We start from the raw sequence: 16,360 nt of genomic DNA, 5'->3' as shown, positions 1-16,360 counted from the left end.
TTAATACCTTGTGTACAATGGGTATTTAAATCTCCTGGGTAAATTATGGTTTTGTTTCAAACTTACATCCATGCTGTGTTGTCACCATCTTTTCCCAGTCCCCCATAATTCAGAGAGACATGCAGGTGTTTCCACTTGAAGGGGAACACTTGAAAAAAATATTTGTTTTTATAAAGATAAGAGGAAATGTATATTGTTCACTTAGCAAATGAAAATAATGTTATGCCTTATATTGAAATATTCCTGTGCAGTGGTTGTGTAGGCATGCTGGAAAAGCTTGTGCAACAAACATCCCCCTCTAATGGCTGATTTACTAGAGAATAACAACCTACTTGTGCTACTAGGGTAATAGAGTTCAGGTCTTAGCTCGAGTGTGAAAGTCTGTGTTCTGATGATGAAATCCAGACCCTGCTCCTCAGCCCTGTGGAGGAATCATTAGATTTGAAACCCAAAGGCTGCAACACTGAGCTAACAGGGTAATAAACTAACAGCAAAAGGAAACCTGATTAGTGCATTTTCATTGTCCAGCCTAAGTGAAGTGCAAAAAGTGAATCTGTTTAAATGTGAGCAGGTGGAGGAGTGATTTATATTTTTAATAGGATTATTAAGCTCACAATCACCTTTTAATTAGACATACAGCTTTAGGCTGACCAGTCATGTTTCTATATGTAAAACATCAGGAAAATAGTGATAAGAAATCATTTGGGTTTTTTTTAGAGTAGGAGATGCAAAGAAACGTTAGAGAATTTCAGCACCATTTACTACATCTCTCTCTGAGCCCTTTGTCAGGAAAAGGTTTCAGATATATTTATATATTTTGAATCTAACCTAATCAGTAAATGCAGGTTTAAGGACAGGTCAGTTTCCTCATTGCTGCTGGGCCTGGAGTGGATATTTTAACTAAGGTAATTAAAACCAGAAATGGTGGAGGAGTCTTACTGAGTGAAAGCTGAGGTTGCAGTGCTGTGTGGAGACTCTTACCATGATCTTTCTCTTTCTCTCTGCTCTCATTCTGCATTTGAGCGGATGGAGGCTGGGGGAATAGCGAAGTCCCTTAGGGACAGAGCTCTGTTCTAGCTGAAATTACAAGCACAGAGCTGCCTGGGCATGAACATGTAGTGTTTACTCTGCCAGTATGAATACAAATAGTCTTATTATACGAAATTCTGTACCCAAAGACCACAAAAAATGGGGAGGTTTTTTTAACCCTTGGAAGACTCGCTTGTGGCTTTTGTGGAAACCAGTGATTTAGCAGCACAAAGAGCACTGACATGACCATATAAATAACAGCTGGTTAAAATAAGATAAGGGTCAAGTACAGATTTAGGGCTTGGGGTGTTTATCCCTGCTTTTTGCTGTCCGTATTCTTTGAGGATGACCGAGCATGGAAGCATGTGGCAATGTTCTGAGTGGCACAGTAGCAAGTTCCCCAAGTTTGCTCAAGGGAGTAAGTTCGAGCAGAGCCGTGGCCCTGAAGATGAAATTCCAGTGCCAGCTCTTCTCAACTGCAGCAGAGAAAGAGGGACAGTAAAGGAAATCTTCCTCCATTTCTCTCATTTCCCGGAGAGGTTTGTGCCTAACTCTCAGGACAGCTGGTAAAGTATGTCAGCTGAGCCGGTTCTCAGATAGATTAGTTAGTTTCCACAGGCCAGAATGAGGTTTGAAGTATTAGTATTGAATTCTGTTACCAATAGCTTGGGCACACAATAGGGCCGGTCTGTGGGCAAGAGTGGCCAATCTAAGGGAGCGGGCTGAGCAGTCAAAAGTCTGAAGGACAGGTGACACTGAGGAGGTGACAAGCTGTCAGACAGATGCATTCCTCTGTGGTGCACTCACTTTATCAGGATGAGCTGACTTTAGGCTTTTACAGTTTAATTTCTTTTAGCTGAAGAAACAAATTTGTCACGAACATGCACTCAAGTGCCTCTCACCAAGAAGATGGTTGGATGTGGGGAGAGGAGGGGCAGCTGAGGTTTGGTTCATCTCTAGGACAGTAAAGGCAAGCAGGGTAAAGCCAAGCCAGCAGGCATGTTTGAAAAGAAACCTCTGTAAATGCAGCCATTCCACTTTTCTCACCAATTAGGTGGATCCAGAGATGCTGGACATTGCTATTTAGGTGTTATGCAGACTGTTATTACCTAACAGGAGTAGACAGTCTTTGCACTCATCCAGGAGCTTGTAGTAGTGACTGAGCAGGAAGTGAGTGGACAAGACGGGTAGAAGAAAGGAAAATCTGTATTTGATGTTTCAGCAAGACTGGTGAAATGGTAGATCCTTTTCCAAATACTTAAAATTCATTTCATTTGCTCTCTTACCTTGTCTGAATTTGTTTTTAGAGTTATTTATCCTCAAATGGATACACTGACTTCTTTCATTAAAAAAAAAAGTGTCTTCTACAGTGACTAATTAAAATGGACACAGTGTGGTCTTAAAGGAATGAATGTGGTTGTGGGCAAGATTCCTGGCTTCTCACCTTGGTTTTTGGTTTGCTTGCTTAGCAACTTGGGTGAGGCTTTCTACACTTCGAGTTCTTGATCAGCAAAATAGAATAATACCGACCAGTTGTGAGGTCAAGACCATTAAAGGTATGGTTGTTAAATCAATCTTAGGCACCACATGATGTGACAGCGCCACACAAGCAGGGGAAATAGCTGAAGACAACCTCTTGTTGACTGAGGGGCAAAGCCAGCTCAGTGTATAAAGGGGATTCAAAGGTATGGAGAATGAGGACAGAATGAAGAGTATTAAAGCTGTGATTTTGCTGTCCACAGCCCCAAAGATCTGCTGCAAAACAGCTTTGAAGAGATTGGTCATAGAGAGAGTGAGCCTTTGTTTTCTTCGAGTTAGTTGGTAATACCAGCTTGGTTGGTAGTACTAGGAAATCACCATCACTGGACAGGAGTTTCAGGACTCTGGTCTCAGTTGAGGTCTCAGAGAGCAGGTGACTATTGGCACTTATTGGGGATTTTCCAACAAAATGGTTTTGCATTGGAAAATGCCAGTTCATTGAAGTGAAACTGCTGAGGGCATACTTAACATTTTTATCCAGAACAGAATTTTTGGCTGAAACCAGAGAAAGATGGTACAGTATGTACCTCGCTTACCCCCGGACAGCCATTAGCCCCGCAGCTAGAGCAGTCACCTGAGTTATAGGAAACTCACCTTCGAGTTCCTTCTCTTCTGGATTCAGACCAGGGCTTCAAAGCTAACAGCTACTTTGAGGTGGGACTTTGGATCTCTCCTACTGGGCTTATTCCACTTCATATAAATAATTATTCAGTTGATGAGAGAATGAGACACCGATTCCTAATGGCTGGAGTATTCACCTAAGATAAAGGAGATGATGATTCAGGTTCCAGTTTCAAAGCTATCACGGTTATTTTACAAACAGGAGAGACTGAGAGATCAGGGCTGAACTGGCAGCAGCGTGGTGGTCAGGGTGCTCACTCAGGATGCTGATACCTGAGGTTCCAGTAGAGCAGGAGCTACATAAGCACTAAATTCACGATGACGAAAAACTGAAAACTCTTTTGGGCCTAAAGAGCCCAGAATAACTTCAGCAAATCCTCCTATGTTTGAACCAAGGCTGTTGATAGAATGATGATTTGCTAATTCAAACTGTGGCCATATCAAAAGCTAGGAACCTACCAGGCGGATACTCTCCGTGCCTCAGGAACGAGCTCTAAAGTGCATGGACACATGGCTTTGGAGTGTTTATGTTAAATAGAAAAATTAAATAATTGAAGACAGAAAATAGCATTGCACAGAGTTAGAAGAACAGTCCACTTTCTAAGGTTGCCAGTTAAATCATTGTAAGTGTATTCAGCTTGTTTAGATTATGCCATAGGATCTTTCTAAATTCATTTCCTGCTAGTTTGAGTCTTTACATTTAAAAAAACAACAACCCACATTATACTTAGGGCTCAGACCTGCAAAGTCCTGAAGACCTGCAGAGACAGTGAGTAGAGGCTGGAGGTGCCCAACATACACCGAATTGGAAGAGACAGGATCAGGGATGTGTAGAGATCTCTTGGACGTTCTGTTTTTGTGTGCGGCTGACACGTTTTGTTTGAGCCTGTCTACACTAGAGCTATAACAAAGCCATGCCTGAGGCTTTCATGTGACTCTGCAGTCTGGTTTTATAGCCACGCAGTCATAGAAGAACATGGATGCCCCAAATAGTGCTGGGGCATTAACACAGGACTGGAGGTTCCCGAAGTACCCAGCAGTGCCCCGAGAGTAGAGGCATTCTTTGCTCCATTTGTATAGCCCTTCTGAAAATCAGGTCTGTAGCGCAGTGGTAGTGGTTTGAATTGGGGAGTTTGATAAATCACCTCTTGAAGACTTGAGTATCCAAACAATAATCTGAAATCCTAGCAGCGAAAGCGTGCTGGTTTCCCTGTGCCACTGCTATTACTGGTCACCCTTTTTAGCAGGAGCAGCCCTCTGTTTCTTGAAAGCATTTTCTAAATTTTGACCAACACTATTGGAGCCAGTGGAGCTGTGCCCTTTTCTGATGGGGGTTGAATTAAGCATCAAAGACAATGAGAAAATGAATGTAACTGGGTCCCGCAGGGTAATACCCTGCTCTTACCTATCCATTTAGATCACAAGAAGTGTATTTGTGAAAAGTGTCATTTTTCCTGTTGACACTAGATGTCACAGTTTTTCCTTTTCAGTAACTTGAGTTTCAAAATCATCTCTAATAGGATGTTTTAGTTGGAGCCTTGCAAGCTTCCTTTCCAGGGAAGATTTGGCCAGGTGCGTCACAGAAAGGAACTGGGTGAAGTAGACCTGGAGCTTTGGTGCAGTAGCCCAGCTGGGCTATGGAGGTGCACTCTTAAGTCAAAGACCTGAACCGCTTTTACAGCGTGGGTCTTGTTTCATTGCCTGGCATAGCACATTAAAACCTCAAGCCTGTTATGGAAACATGGGGGGGAAAGTGTGGGGGGAAGCTAGAGATATTTGTGCTACATGCCCCAAGTCGGTTGGTTAGCCAAAAGATGCAAAATTGTTTTCTTTCTCCATGCATTTCAAACCCCTTCCTCTTGATGAGTTTTGGGAGCAAACCCCACCACAGGCTCCTGAGGTTTTTGGCATGGGCTTAAATAACAGAAACTGGACATTGGCTGCTCCTGTGCAGTACTCGGGTGCAGTGTGATTCTCCTATAGCAGAGGCGGTTTGGCCCCCTGCTTATGCTGTGCTTTGCAACACGCGCTCACACATGCCTTTGAGCTCTCTGAGGATTGTAACAAATGGGGAACAGATATGGATGACGGGAACTATATGGGCTTTGCAGACTCATGCTCAGAGTTCAGTTGCAGTCGTATGATTAACAGGGGATGCTTCGTGGTAACTCAGATTGGTCGGGTTGCCTGACCTTCATGCACATCAGTTACTTCAGTGGTTCTCTCTTTACCGCAGACAATTCTCTTGGTTTTATAAAGAGGACGCATGTATGATAGCAGCGGGAGGCATCAATTTTAGGATTCTTCTGACCTGCTGGCTATTTTTGAGGCAGATCTTTTCATTGTTAGCCATAATCAGAGGCAACTGTTTGAAAGGTTGTGAGAAAATCCATTGGACCAATCTTGAGATTTTAGAATATGGGGGAGGAAACAGTCTTTGCCAGTGGTTAAGACCATTTTTAGTTGCTTTCATATAGTTGAAGACAGCTCTGCACAGCGCATACTTGTGTTCAGAGGTGAACTAGAAATGTGGTTTCTATACTGTCTAACATCTAGTAAGTTGAATTTTGTAAAATTTTGTATTGAAGACTTGTGTCTGTCACATTTCTTCCAGCCCTCTCTTTTACGGCATACGTGTGCTATGGTTAAGTTTTTCGAGCAAGCTGGAAAAATAAGTTGTGGACATGGGAAGGATTTACCAAAGGGTAACATGGGTGGTGCATCATCTACTGTGCAGTAACTGCCTACATGCATGTTCCTTTCCTATGATAAGGGGGAAGTTAAAGCCCTAGAGCTTAGCCGTCCAAAAGAAGCCCATGTTACCTATAGCAAATCATTCATTTGTCCCTGCTCTGAGGCTCTCTTTTCCTATGTAAATTCAAGGGGATTGTTTGAGGTTTGTGGATATATTTGTATACCTAACGTTCATATATGTTCATTTTGTAGGCTGAACATGTAATTGTATGTATTGCATGTCCCTTCCTGCATCTGCTGCTTGTTACCTAGAATTTAACTATTTGGCCTGAAACGTTCAATGTTGCGTCCCTGTTTAGGATAGGATTTTTGTGATTGTCTTGTTCAGAGAGTTCGAACCAAAATGCTTCAGTGGCTTTTGAGACCCACGTGTTGCCTACACGAAGAATTTGAAGTGGCAATGGGGTGCTGAGATGCCTTTTTGTTCTACCCCTGACTAACTGTCCACATCTGAACCAAACTTCAGAGCTTGGAAAATCACTGCTTGTCCATTCACAGTAGACCCCATTGTGCACGGTCTCGTAATTGTCTGAGTGATGTAGCTTTTCCATGTGGGTTCCCCTGCCTTGCTGGACTGCCAGCCAGCCTTCTGGTTTGCTTGCTAGCTCGCCTGCCTCCATCAAAGTGCCTCTTAGCCCTCTGGAAGGAACCAGGAGACCCATGAATTAAACTCTCACTCTTTCCATTCATTCACTTCACTGCTCTTTTTCCTGAGCAAAGCTTCCTTACATGTAACACTGCCTGGCAAATATGCGTTTCCATTTTACAAATAATACAGCTGAGAAGGCTGCACCTCTCATCAAGCTTGGGACACTTTGAGTGAAGTGCCAAGAGCGTGCTAGGCTATGTTGTATACAGTATCCGCTTTCACCACTAAACCACACTTCCATTCCAGAGCTGAAAACAGACCCCAGGAATCCTGATCCTCAGCTTTCTGCTGCTGTCTAGTGAATAGTGTCATCTACTGGCATAACGTGCATTATGTCCCCGTGGAATAAGTGGTTCACATATGAGATAATGTCCTACTACTGTTACCAGTGTCTCTAGCCCAAGTGGTTAGAAGGCCTTTTCTATGGATCTGAACGTTTTGGAGTTGAATCCTGGTGATGGCCCATGTAAGAGGTCGTGATTGCACCTGGTAGAAATTCTGGGAGATTTTTTCCTCTAAATTCCTTTTTAAAACAATGTAAAATTAAAATATAACCCAGTGTGCCACATTCACTGTCCACCCTGTGTGCTGGTTCAGGTCTTGAATTAGGCTGTAGTCTTGTGGGGAGAGGAAAGCAGATTACAGTCAGGTAGGGAAAAACTTTCATAATGCAGAGAGAAGACATTAAGGTTGCTTTGCTTAATGCTTCATTCTGGTATTGCCAAACTTCTGACTCCGTAGCCTTTGAAATTTCCTTTTTAATGCAATATATAATATATATTGCTGATGCACATATGTGCACGTATAAAACACAATGCGCTCCCATAATAAAAACGCTCCCATAATAAAACGGGGCATAAGACAGGTTTTTTTGTCACTACAAGCTTCTTGGAAAGAAATGCTGTATATTTGAGTTGGGCCCCCGAATTTTAAAATCCAGCCCCTCTCCATGTGGGGCAGCTTTATAGAGCCACATCCAGATTTCCAAATTCAAAAAAAAAAAAAGAAAATTTGAGCATGGCAAAAAGAACATGGGATTGAACGTCATCCTTGTTCTGAGCAAAATAGAGTGAAATAACACGATTGCCATGGCTCATAAACGGAGGCTGCTGAATAACAAGCTGTTCTAGTTTACATTAGTTTTTGTGTCAAATACAGTTCTTCAGGAATTGCCGAACGTGGTAGTAAGGGAGTCAACCCCCTCCCAGCGCCCCTTGCATCAGTGTCCTATCACTCCCTGCATCCACTGTGTTACTAGAAGAGAGAACGGAATTAGTTTCCTTCCCATTCCCCTTGGTATCTGTTGTCAACAGCTCTGACTGCCACTAGCAGTCAATTTGTAGCTGCATCAGTGTGTGTATTACTGTTCACATCGATAGCGCAATTAATGTTGAAGTCAATTTTGGTGTTAATTTTAGGCCATGATTAGTGTTGACACTGTGTGTCAAGCTAATGGCATTTATGAGCACCATGAAAACGAACGTTAGTTAATATCATGTTTTTACTATCCGTTAACGGTTACATTAAGCCAAAGATCTGCAGGGAGAGGGTGTGTATAAAATTATATATAACGTGTGTGTGTGTGTGTGTATTATATATGTGCAATGTGATTCTGCATTGCCAGGGCTATTCAGGGAGCACATGACATCCAAGCACTGAATCCTAATCACAGATTGGAACATCAGAAATAATGATCACTTCTGATCGGAGGTTGTGAATAATTCATCTGGTTTGATTTTCACGTTCTGTCCAGTGATACTTTTCAAACCAAATGTGTTTCTACAGGAGAATAATGGTCCCACTTCTTATGGAAATACTGTGGCACAAATCATTTCGCTAACATAAAAACAGTTAAAGACGACGGTTCTTGTTTTTATTTTTTTTCCCCCCACCCTGCGCTCTCGCTCTCTTTCCTGTCGCCGCGTGCGCTGGGGATCCAAGTGTGGCAAGACAAACGCTTCTTAACTGCTACGGCTGGTTGTTGCTGTTTTTTAAAGCCTGTTTTGAAACCGCTACCCCTCGCCATCGCCCGCAGTTGTTCTAGCAGTGCTCTTGGGCGATTAACTCAGCCTGGCTAATTAACCTGTGAACCTTCTCTTTTTGGCGTGCCGCCATTAACTTAAAAATCACATAATTTTTTTTTCTAAAATAGAAAGCCTTTCCCCCACTACTCATAAATTTAAGCAGCTCGTGAGCCTTTCATAGGAGGAAAAAACCCCTTAGCTCTCCCCAGGATTTTTTTTTATTACTAGCCACCTCTCAGTAAAGATGGGGTGCACTGAGAACTCAGATGTAAAATGTTATAGTGACACATTTGTGCTTTTTAAAATAGTATATGGTTGTACCAGCTTCTTCTATTTATAAAACTATTTTCGAGGATTTATATAATTGCTTGGATGTGTGAAAATTCATGATGCCCTTGCTAAATAAAACCTTACTTAGTCCATAGCAGTGAAGCAAAGAGAATTTAAGCTGTGGATATGTGTTACAGAACCCGAACCCCAGATTAGCGCCTGTGTTTCTGTTCTGAATTGTATTGTAATGCCTCTGTGCCTCAGTTTACCTGTCTGGAAACTGAGGTTAGTAATATTTTACTTTTCTTTTGAGCTTTGTCTTTAGTGCCTGTGACTATTTTCTGCCTTGTGGTTTACTGTGGAGAGGATAAGGGCCTGGTGCATCCTGAAAACTAACAGAGCTTATATGGTGGGGCCTGGGTTTTTAGGCTGAAGATTTGGTCCCAGGTCAGCCCTTCTTTACGTGCAGATATTTACTTACAAAGTGGCATTTGCTCTCTCTTGCCTTGGAAACAGTTACAGTGCAATTGATAGCGCTTCCTTTATTTTCTACCCTATCTCACAAGACCTGGAGCTGGCCGCAGTGGTCCACGCCGAGCATGGCATTGGGGCCGGTAGCGAAACTTTCTAAAGGGTGCCCACTTCCAAATATTAGTTGCAACACCATTTCTTTCCCTAAACCCCCCCTCAAAACCCCTCATTTCCTCCCTACTATCCAAAATACAGTGAAGATTGGAGTCGAGTAGTGGTGAAACATGCGTGTTTGAGCGCACAGGGACTTGCAGTGTGTATCTGTGTGCACTCACGCCAGTCCCACAAAGCAGTATGGGCAAGCAGGTGCAGTGGGCTAATGAACAGGGAAGGTATCTCCTTTGCTCAGTATAGACGCACTCAGATGTGAGCACAGAGTGGCTCTGAGTTAATCCTGATGCTCTTACCTCAGTATTTTAAGGGCCAGATCCTGAGATACTTAATATTCAGCTTTCTCCCTATTGTGGTGTGGCCAAGAGGATGAAGCTGATCCACTGCTGGGTGTTTTTCTCTCTCTGCTGAAGTCCAGTGATGAAGGAAGTAGACAGCAAGTGCTCAAGCTTCCTGGATTTGTTTTTGATCAGCGTGGTTGCTCTTTGGGATCCTGGCAAGTGGTCTGTGTGTCCCTTCCTGTCTTTGCTGAGTATCCCTTGGTCTTCAGTGCGGCCAGCCAGCTGCCTCTGGTGGTTGGTACAGCATTTGGGCTTTCCATTAATTTTGCAACAAGATTGGTATTTGAACAGAACATCCCACTGACATTTCTGGATTGACACTCCTCTGGATGCAGTATCTTTCTTTCAGTCCTTCTGCAGTTGGAGGCTGAGACTTAGCTGTACATCTGCAAATAGAAGCAAACAAAAAAAGAACTTATCACCCTCAGTAAAAAAGTGTGGGGGAGAGGGAGCCCCGTGAGACAGGGCACAGAAAGCTCTGACTCAGTCAACCCGTGACCCCAGGTCTTGAAAGGGAGGCGCAGTGGAGGGAGCTACAAGAAACCGTCTCTTGTGTTTTTGGATTGCTGCCTGTGTTCCCTCCAATGATCCTCTGATTAATTTCTCTGTCTCCGTTCTCTCTCTTTCTCTTTTTTTTTTTTTTTATATAATGAACCCATTATGGTGCATCTTACTGCAGACGTTGATTGGATCTCATCTGTGTATTGTGCCCATTTAGATTTGTATTAAACAGCACATATCTGTCTCCAGCTTCTCTTCACCCCTCTCCCCCCCTCCCGCCATAGTTCATAATGTTCAGGATTCCAAGTATCAGCAGCGAGAGCCTCAACCCTCCTGACTGCAGAGGATGCGCATTTGGCTTGAGGAATGTGTACTCAGAGCTTATGATCCTTGGGCAAGTTGAGACTGGGTGATGCATGTGGCTTTCAGAGGATGCTGCTATTTACATCTGTTAATGGCATTCCGTGATGGCCAGCTCCCCAGTGCGGTGATATGCAGCGGCTAAGAGATGGGAGGTGCAGGCTACAGATGTTGCTCATCTCCATTAGTCAGGACTAGGAGAGATCATCTGGTGAGGTTAAAAAAAAAAAAGAGCAAGACTTGGTGAAAAGGCATCATTTATACACATGGACTTGAAAAGACAGGCTGAAGGTGACAGAAGCTGCAGCAGTATCTGGGCTATGAAAAGGGATGGAGCCAAAGAAATGAAAGACAAAGGCAGAAAGCAAAGAAAGAAGAGAATTGTGAAATAGAGGGATGAGAGGGAAGAGGGAAGAGTGCGATGAGTGGTACGGGAGTCGCTCTGAAGTATGATTGACTGGGTGGGCCTGGAGAGGTGGCAGGGACCGCAGTAAACGAACCACACCAAAACAGAACGTTTTAACTAACGCTCTGTCCTCCCTGACATGAAATAAAAGCAGCCATAAGAGAGAGGGATCTTGCAGGATGGTTCTGATCTATGTTGAATCCCTGAATGGGCAGCAGAGCTGGTCAAGGGAGAATCGATGTCACTTCGTGTCTAGGATGGGAAGCATGCAATGATGTGAGGTAGGGGCTCTAGCAAATGTGATGGTGGGTCCAGGTCCATCCTTTCATCCATCTCTGTCAGTTCCTGTCCCCCTGTCCCATGGGCTTTATGCCAGCAAAATTTGCAGGGAAGGGTATTTCCTGAGATAACATATCTGCCGTGCAGTCCCTTAGGGGTCCTCAAGGAAGGTATAACCAAAAGGAGGGGGCAGGAGTAGCAGTGCTGTGTCTCAGTATTGGAGAGTATATTTTAAAATGCTTCCTTTTCCTCTCTGTGATTGCAGATTGGCATGGTGGCCTGGAAAATGACCCTCAAGAGCCCCGAGTACCCAGAAGGCCGTGATATCATAGTCATTGGGAATGATATCACGTACCGAATTGGCTCCTTTGGACCACAGGAGGACCTGCTCTATCTTCGGGCCTCTGAACTTGCTCGAACTCAGGGCATCCCCCGGATTTACGTGGCTGCCAACAGTGGAGCGAGGATTGGTTTGGCTGAGGAGATTCGTCATATGTTTCACGTGGCCTGGGTGGAGCCCGATGATCCGTATAAAGTAAGGAGGCACTTGGAGGCAACGAGCTCTGTAATATTCCACAGGTTCATCTTACATTTGCAGTACCGGTCTCTCACTTCACAGCTTTACCAGCTACCTTGACGCCCAGTTAACTTGGCACTGGCTCAGCAAGTCAGTAGAGCTTTTGCCAGAAGTCATAGATTCATCGATGTTAGGGTCGGAAGGGACCTTGATAGGTCACTGAGTCCGACCCCCTGCCCTGGGCAGGAAAGAGCGCTGGGATCAATTAGAGCCTGATTTTTTCAGATGTTGTGAGTATCCCCAGCCTTAAAATCAGAGTCCCTTATGATTGAATATATCTCCTGGAAAGCTTTCTTACTGGGAATTTTCCTATTAGAACGAGGTCACCGGAGAGTTTACCTGACAAGGAGGTGTAAAATAAACCATTTGTCCCCACAGGGATACAAATACTTATATCTGACACCTCAAGATTATAAGAAGGTCAGTGCCTTGAACTCAGTCCATTGCGAGCACGTGGAAGACGAAGGAGAGTCCAGGTAAGCAGGTCAATGTTGGAGGTCATCCTGCTTCGTCCTGGTACACTGGAGGGAAATGTCTTGCTTCCTTGCCTGCTTTGACTTGTCTTGTCACCCCCACATCCATTAGCATCCAGTCGTGTAATTCTGTTGCGCCCTGCACTTGGCACAACAAAGGTGAAACGTTGTAGCATGAAATGTTGTGAAACACACCATGAAATGCAGCAGACCAGTATTATTGCTTCATCTTACTTCTGTAGTTGGGGTGCACCAGTCACAGGTGAGGACCCAACCATGCTTAGAGATTGTAAAAACACATACAGGAACACAGTTCCTGCTGCAAAGAGCTTTTCATAGGGTCCTTTTTGGGGGTTAAGGGTACCCATTGGAATGGATTTTAAACACTTTTTGCATTGGACAGTTTAGATGCACAGTGCACCTGTCTAAAAAATGCAGTTATTCCCACTCTAGGCAGCAGGAAGCCCTCTATTATCTGTGCCCAGGGAGGGGGGCACTTGCAGATGAACATTAGCAAAGCTGGGCAGAAAGAAGCTCTTAACCTAAGGGAGGGATAGAAAGAGGGCAGAGATGTCTATGGAGATGCACAAGAAACTAATGGAGGGATTTCATGGACTCCAAGGGATGAGAGAAGGAGCTTTGGGCACAGGACAGAGCGAGAGGGGGCCTAAGTTCACTGAAGTATTTATGTATATGCAAGTATTTATGTATATCCTTAAGTGCTCATGCTTAAAAAGGGGGTGGTGGAAGAGAGAGAGTGGTGAAGTCAGGAGGAGGAGGGAAGGCAGGACTGGGGAAAGAAAGGCTGGAAAGTAGCAAGTTCAGAATAGGTAAGATATGAGCCTAATTTTAGTCTCTCATCCTTGCAGTTTTTTTCTTTAGCCCTCTGCCCCTAATCAGCTGAAGCTCATAATCATTAGCAGGGATGCAAGGATAATTTCTCAGTGGAGCTGACCTCAGTGAGGCTCCATACATTAGTCTGTAACCTGTCCGGCTCACTCAGCACTTCCTCCCAACGCTGCTGCTTTGGCAGACCGTGTGTAGCCTGTTCTTCGGCATTGAACAAAGCTGCAGGCTGTGAGGTCATGTATAGGTTCTGGTCAGTTTAGGTACATTATTCTTTGCCTCCTACATAATACTTTGTCACCTTTTTTTTTTCTTGGTAGACAACTGATTCAGCGAATCACTGGGCCTTGCAACTCAAAGGTTGTTTCTGTCTCCCTCAGGTATAAGATAACAGATATTATTGGAAAGGAAGAAGGACTTGGAGTAGAAAACCTCAGAGGGTCTGGCATGATTGCTGGAGAGTCATCATTAGCCTATGACAGTATTATCACCATCAGCCTGGTAAGCCCCAGTTGCTTTGTATCTTGAAACTGTAGCACCTATTTCAGCTGACAATTTGCATGTAAAATCCAAAATGCCCATCTAGGACCAGACTTTCGGTTGGCGTAAATTAGCGTGCTCTCATGGACTTCAGTAAAGCTAGACCAGCTTGCGTCAGTGCAGGATCTAAAACACTCCTCTGGAGAGGTGCAGTGTGCATTCCTGAGTATATTTTGAATGGATGGGAAAAGCAAAGCAACTATAGTTCAACTCAGTGGTTGCTTAATTAGTAGGTTATTGGGTTTTGAAAAGTCCTTCTAAATGTATAAACTGCATGCATTACTGGGTACATTGTGGCTTTTTAAATAAAAGCAGAAGTTCTACAGCATGGTGTTGTTGGAAAGGTTGAAATGTGTGGCCACAGAATACAAAGGCCCCCAAATATAAGCAGAATAGTCTTGCCAGACCATCTGGACCAGCATGTTTTGGATCTGTCCTGGGATGTAAATCAAATACGATTTGTATTTATAGGTCACGTGTCGGGCAATTGGCATTGGGGCTTACCTTGTTCGGCTTGGACAGAGGACCATCCAAGTGGAGAACTCCCATATAATCCTGACCGGAGCCGGAGCACTGAACAAGGTAAGTTGGCACTTCAGCATCCTGTTTTATCTCATTTGGGTCAGGTTATGTGCTTCCGCAGGATGAGCACCACATCGCATGAACCACCCTCACCACAACCAGGACCCATTTTGGCCCCTTAGTGCCTGTGGAAAAGCCACAGGAGCACATGCTGTGTAGAGACTGAGCTCCCTTCTCATTTCCTCCATGTCAGGGCTGGTGCAGCATATGGGACTCTTCCACTGCTACTGCATATGCCTGGCCCAGTCTGTGATTTGATGCATCTGCTCTCTGGTCTGATTAGTTTGTTTTAACAAACATGGTGTTTCAGCTCTGATGCGATATTGGGGACAAGCAAAGGTGTCCTACATCTATTAATTGTTCTGCCCTACAACTTTATAATCTTCTTGTTGCCTGCAAGCTTCTGGAGAGAGCATCCCTCTCAGCTGGCAGCCTCTGTTTGGAATATGCTGTAACATGGATTCTCATTCTTGCTGTCTCCTTCTGAGTCTGGTCTTGGATATGTGCTGTGTGCATAGGGAGGAAAATGTAGAGACCCAAGAAAAATGTATTTTAAAATGTGTTCCCCAGTAGCTGGGGATGGTTGCAGGATGTCACAGAGTTCAAGGGCTGGAAATCTCCCAAATATTTTTTTTTTCTGCTCGCAAAGTCAGGCTATTCATGAGCCAGTCTTTCTTTTTTTTTAAACAGTTGGTGATTTTTTTTTTTAAAAGTGTGATCCAGTTAATAAAAGATTGATCAGGGTCTAAGCAGGGACATTTCCAGGGACCGAGATGGTCAAAGATGTATTAGACATACAGGAGAGCTTTGTATTAAGTCCTCTATTGATTTAGGTGGTTTTGTGAGAGGTAAGGTTATAGTTATAATATGTGATGCTATCATTGTAGGAAGGCCTGCATTCTGTGACTTTTTTATATTAAGGATTCCTGACACCCCCAAAGGCACATTAGAGGGAGGTTCTGGGGGATATCATTCCTTTGGTCAGGGTGGCCCAAATCACAGGAGAGAGAGTTAACCTAGTATGAGGTGTCCTGGCAAAACCTCTCTCCAGAACCAGAAGTTCGTCAACAAAGGGGCACAGCTATGCCAGCAAAGCTTTGTAGTGCAGACCGAGTCAGTGACAACTATTGTTAAGGACTCTCAGCACTTTGGCATCTCAGATACTCTAGAGTCTGCCATTTTGGGGGTGAGGCAGCCAGCAGGAGGAGGAAGCCACTTTAAACTGCAAGAACCTTAACTGCTTCTTCTGCACCAAAGCGATCATTTTTCTTCCCAAGAGATGATTTCCCTTCCTTGTTTCCCCCAGCCCTGCTAACATCACAGCCCCTCTCTGTTGCTGCCTGTAATCTGATGTGAGCCATGACCACTCTGCTCTCGTCGAGGGCTTTGTTTACGTGGCTGTGATGATTGTGCAGGCACAAGTGCCCCTCTCCACGGTGCAGCTTTATGCTCAGCCACTCTCCAGCACCTGGGGTTGGCGTGCTTCAGCGCAGGCGGCATTTCGGTGTTCAGAGGAGTGTCTGCCCAGCAGTGGGAAATGAAAGGGAAAGAGTCTTTCATTGCATTGTTGCACTGAATAAAGAGGGCTCTGCAAAGAACAAGGCACTGATCCTTTCAACTCTGGGATGCTCACACTTGAGTTAAGTCTGTTACACACACACACATGCACGCGCGCCACATGCATATGCCACCGTATGCAAAAGGGAGGCATTTCAAGACCTTTCTTTTTAAAGGTGTGAGTTCTGTGCTCACTGAAGGGGTGCGCACAGCCTAGTTCTGGCTCAGCGATTGGTGTAGGCTCATGTTCTTCATGCTTCCATGAATGGCATTGCCAGTTTGCTTAGTCCTCCTCCTTGTCTTGATTCTACCTGGTTTCTTGTAGGCCTACTGTCACCGTGGCACCAGCATGTTTTGCATCTTAGTGCCT

At 44.3% G+C, this 16,360-nt stretch overlaps 1 protein-coding gene across 7 annotated transcripts in view; it reads left to right on the top strand.

Moving 5' to 3' along the window:
• The window catches only part of ACACA (acetyl-CoA carboxylase alpha), a 182,349-nt gene that overhangs the window by 104,339 nt on the left and 61,650 nt on the right, over positions 1-16,360 (top strand). For all 7 annotated transcript variants that reach the window (XM_059717405.1, XM_006276473.4, XM_019493301.2 and 4 more), the window contains 4 exons: positions 11,681-11,950; positions 12,371-12,468; positions 13,692-13,812; positions 14,323-14,433. In XM_059717405.1, coding sequence (XP_059573388.1) covers positions 11,681-11,950; positions 12,371-12,468; positions 13,692-13,812; positions 14,323-14,433 — 600 coding nt within the window. The remainder of the gene's footprint in view (positions 1-11,680; positions 11,951-12,370; positions 12,469-13,691; positions 13,813-14,322; positions 14,434-16,360) is intronic.

Source organism: Alligator mississippiensis, chromosome 14, assembly GCF_030867095.1.
Source record: "Alligator mississippiensis isolate rAllMis1 chromosome 14, rAllMis1, whole genome shotgun sequence".
Lineage (NCBI taxonomy): Eukaryota > Metazoa > Chordata > Crocodylia > Alligatoridae > Alligator > Alligator mississippiensis.
Note: the sequence above shows the minus strand (reverse complement) of the source record. Positions and strands in the feature narration are given on the sequence as shown.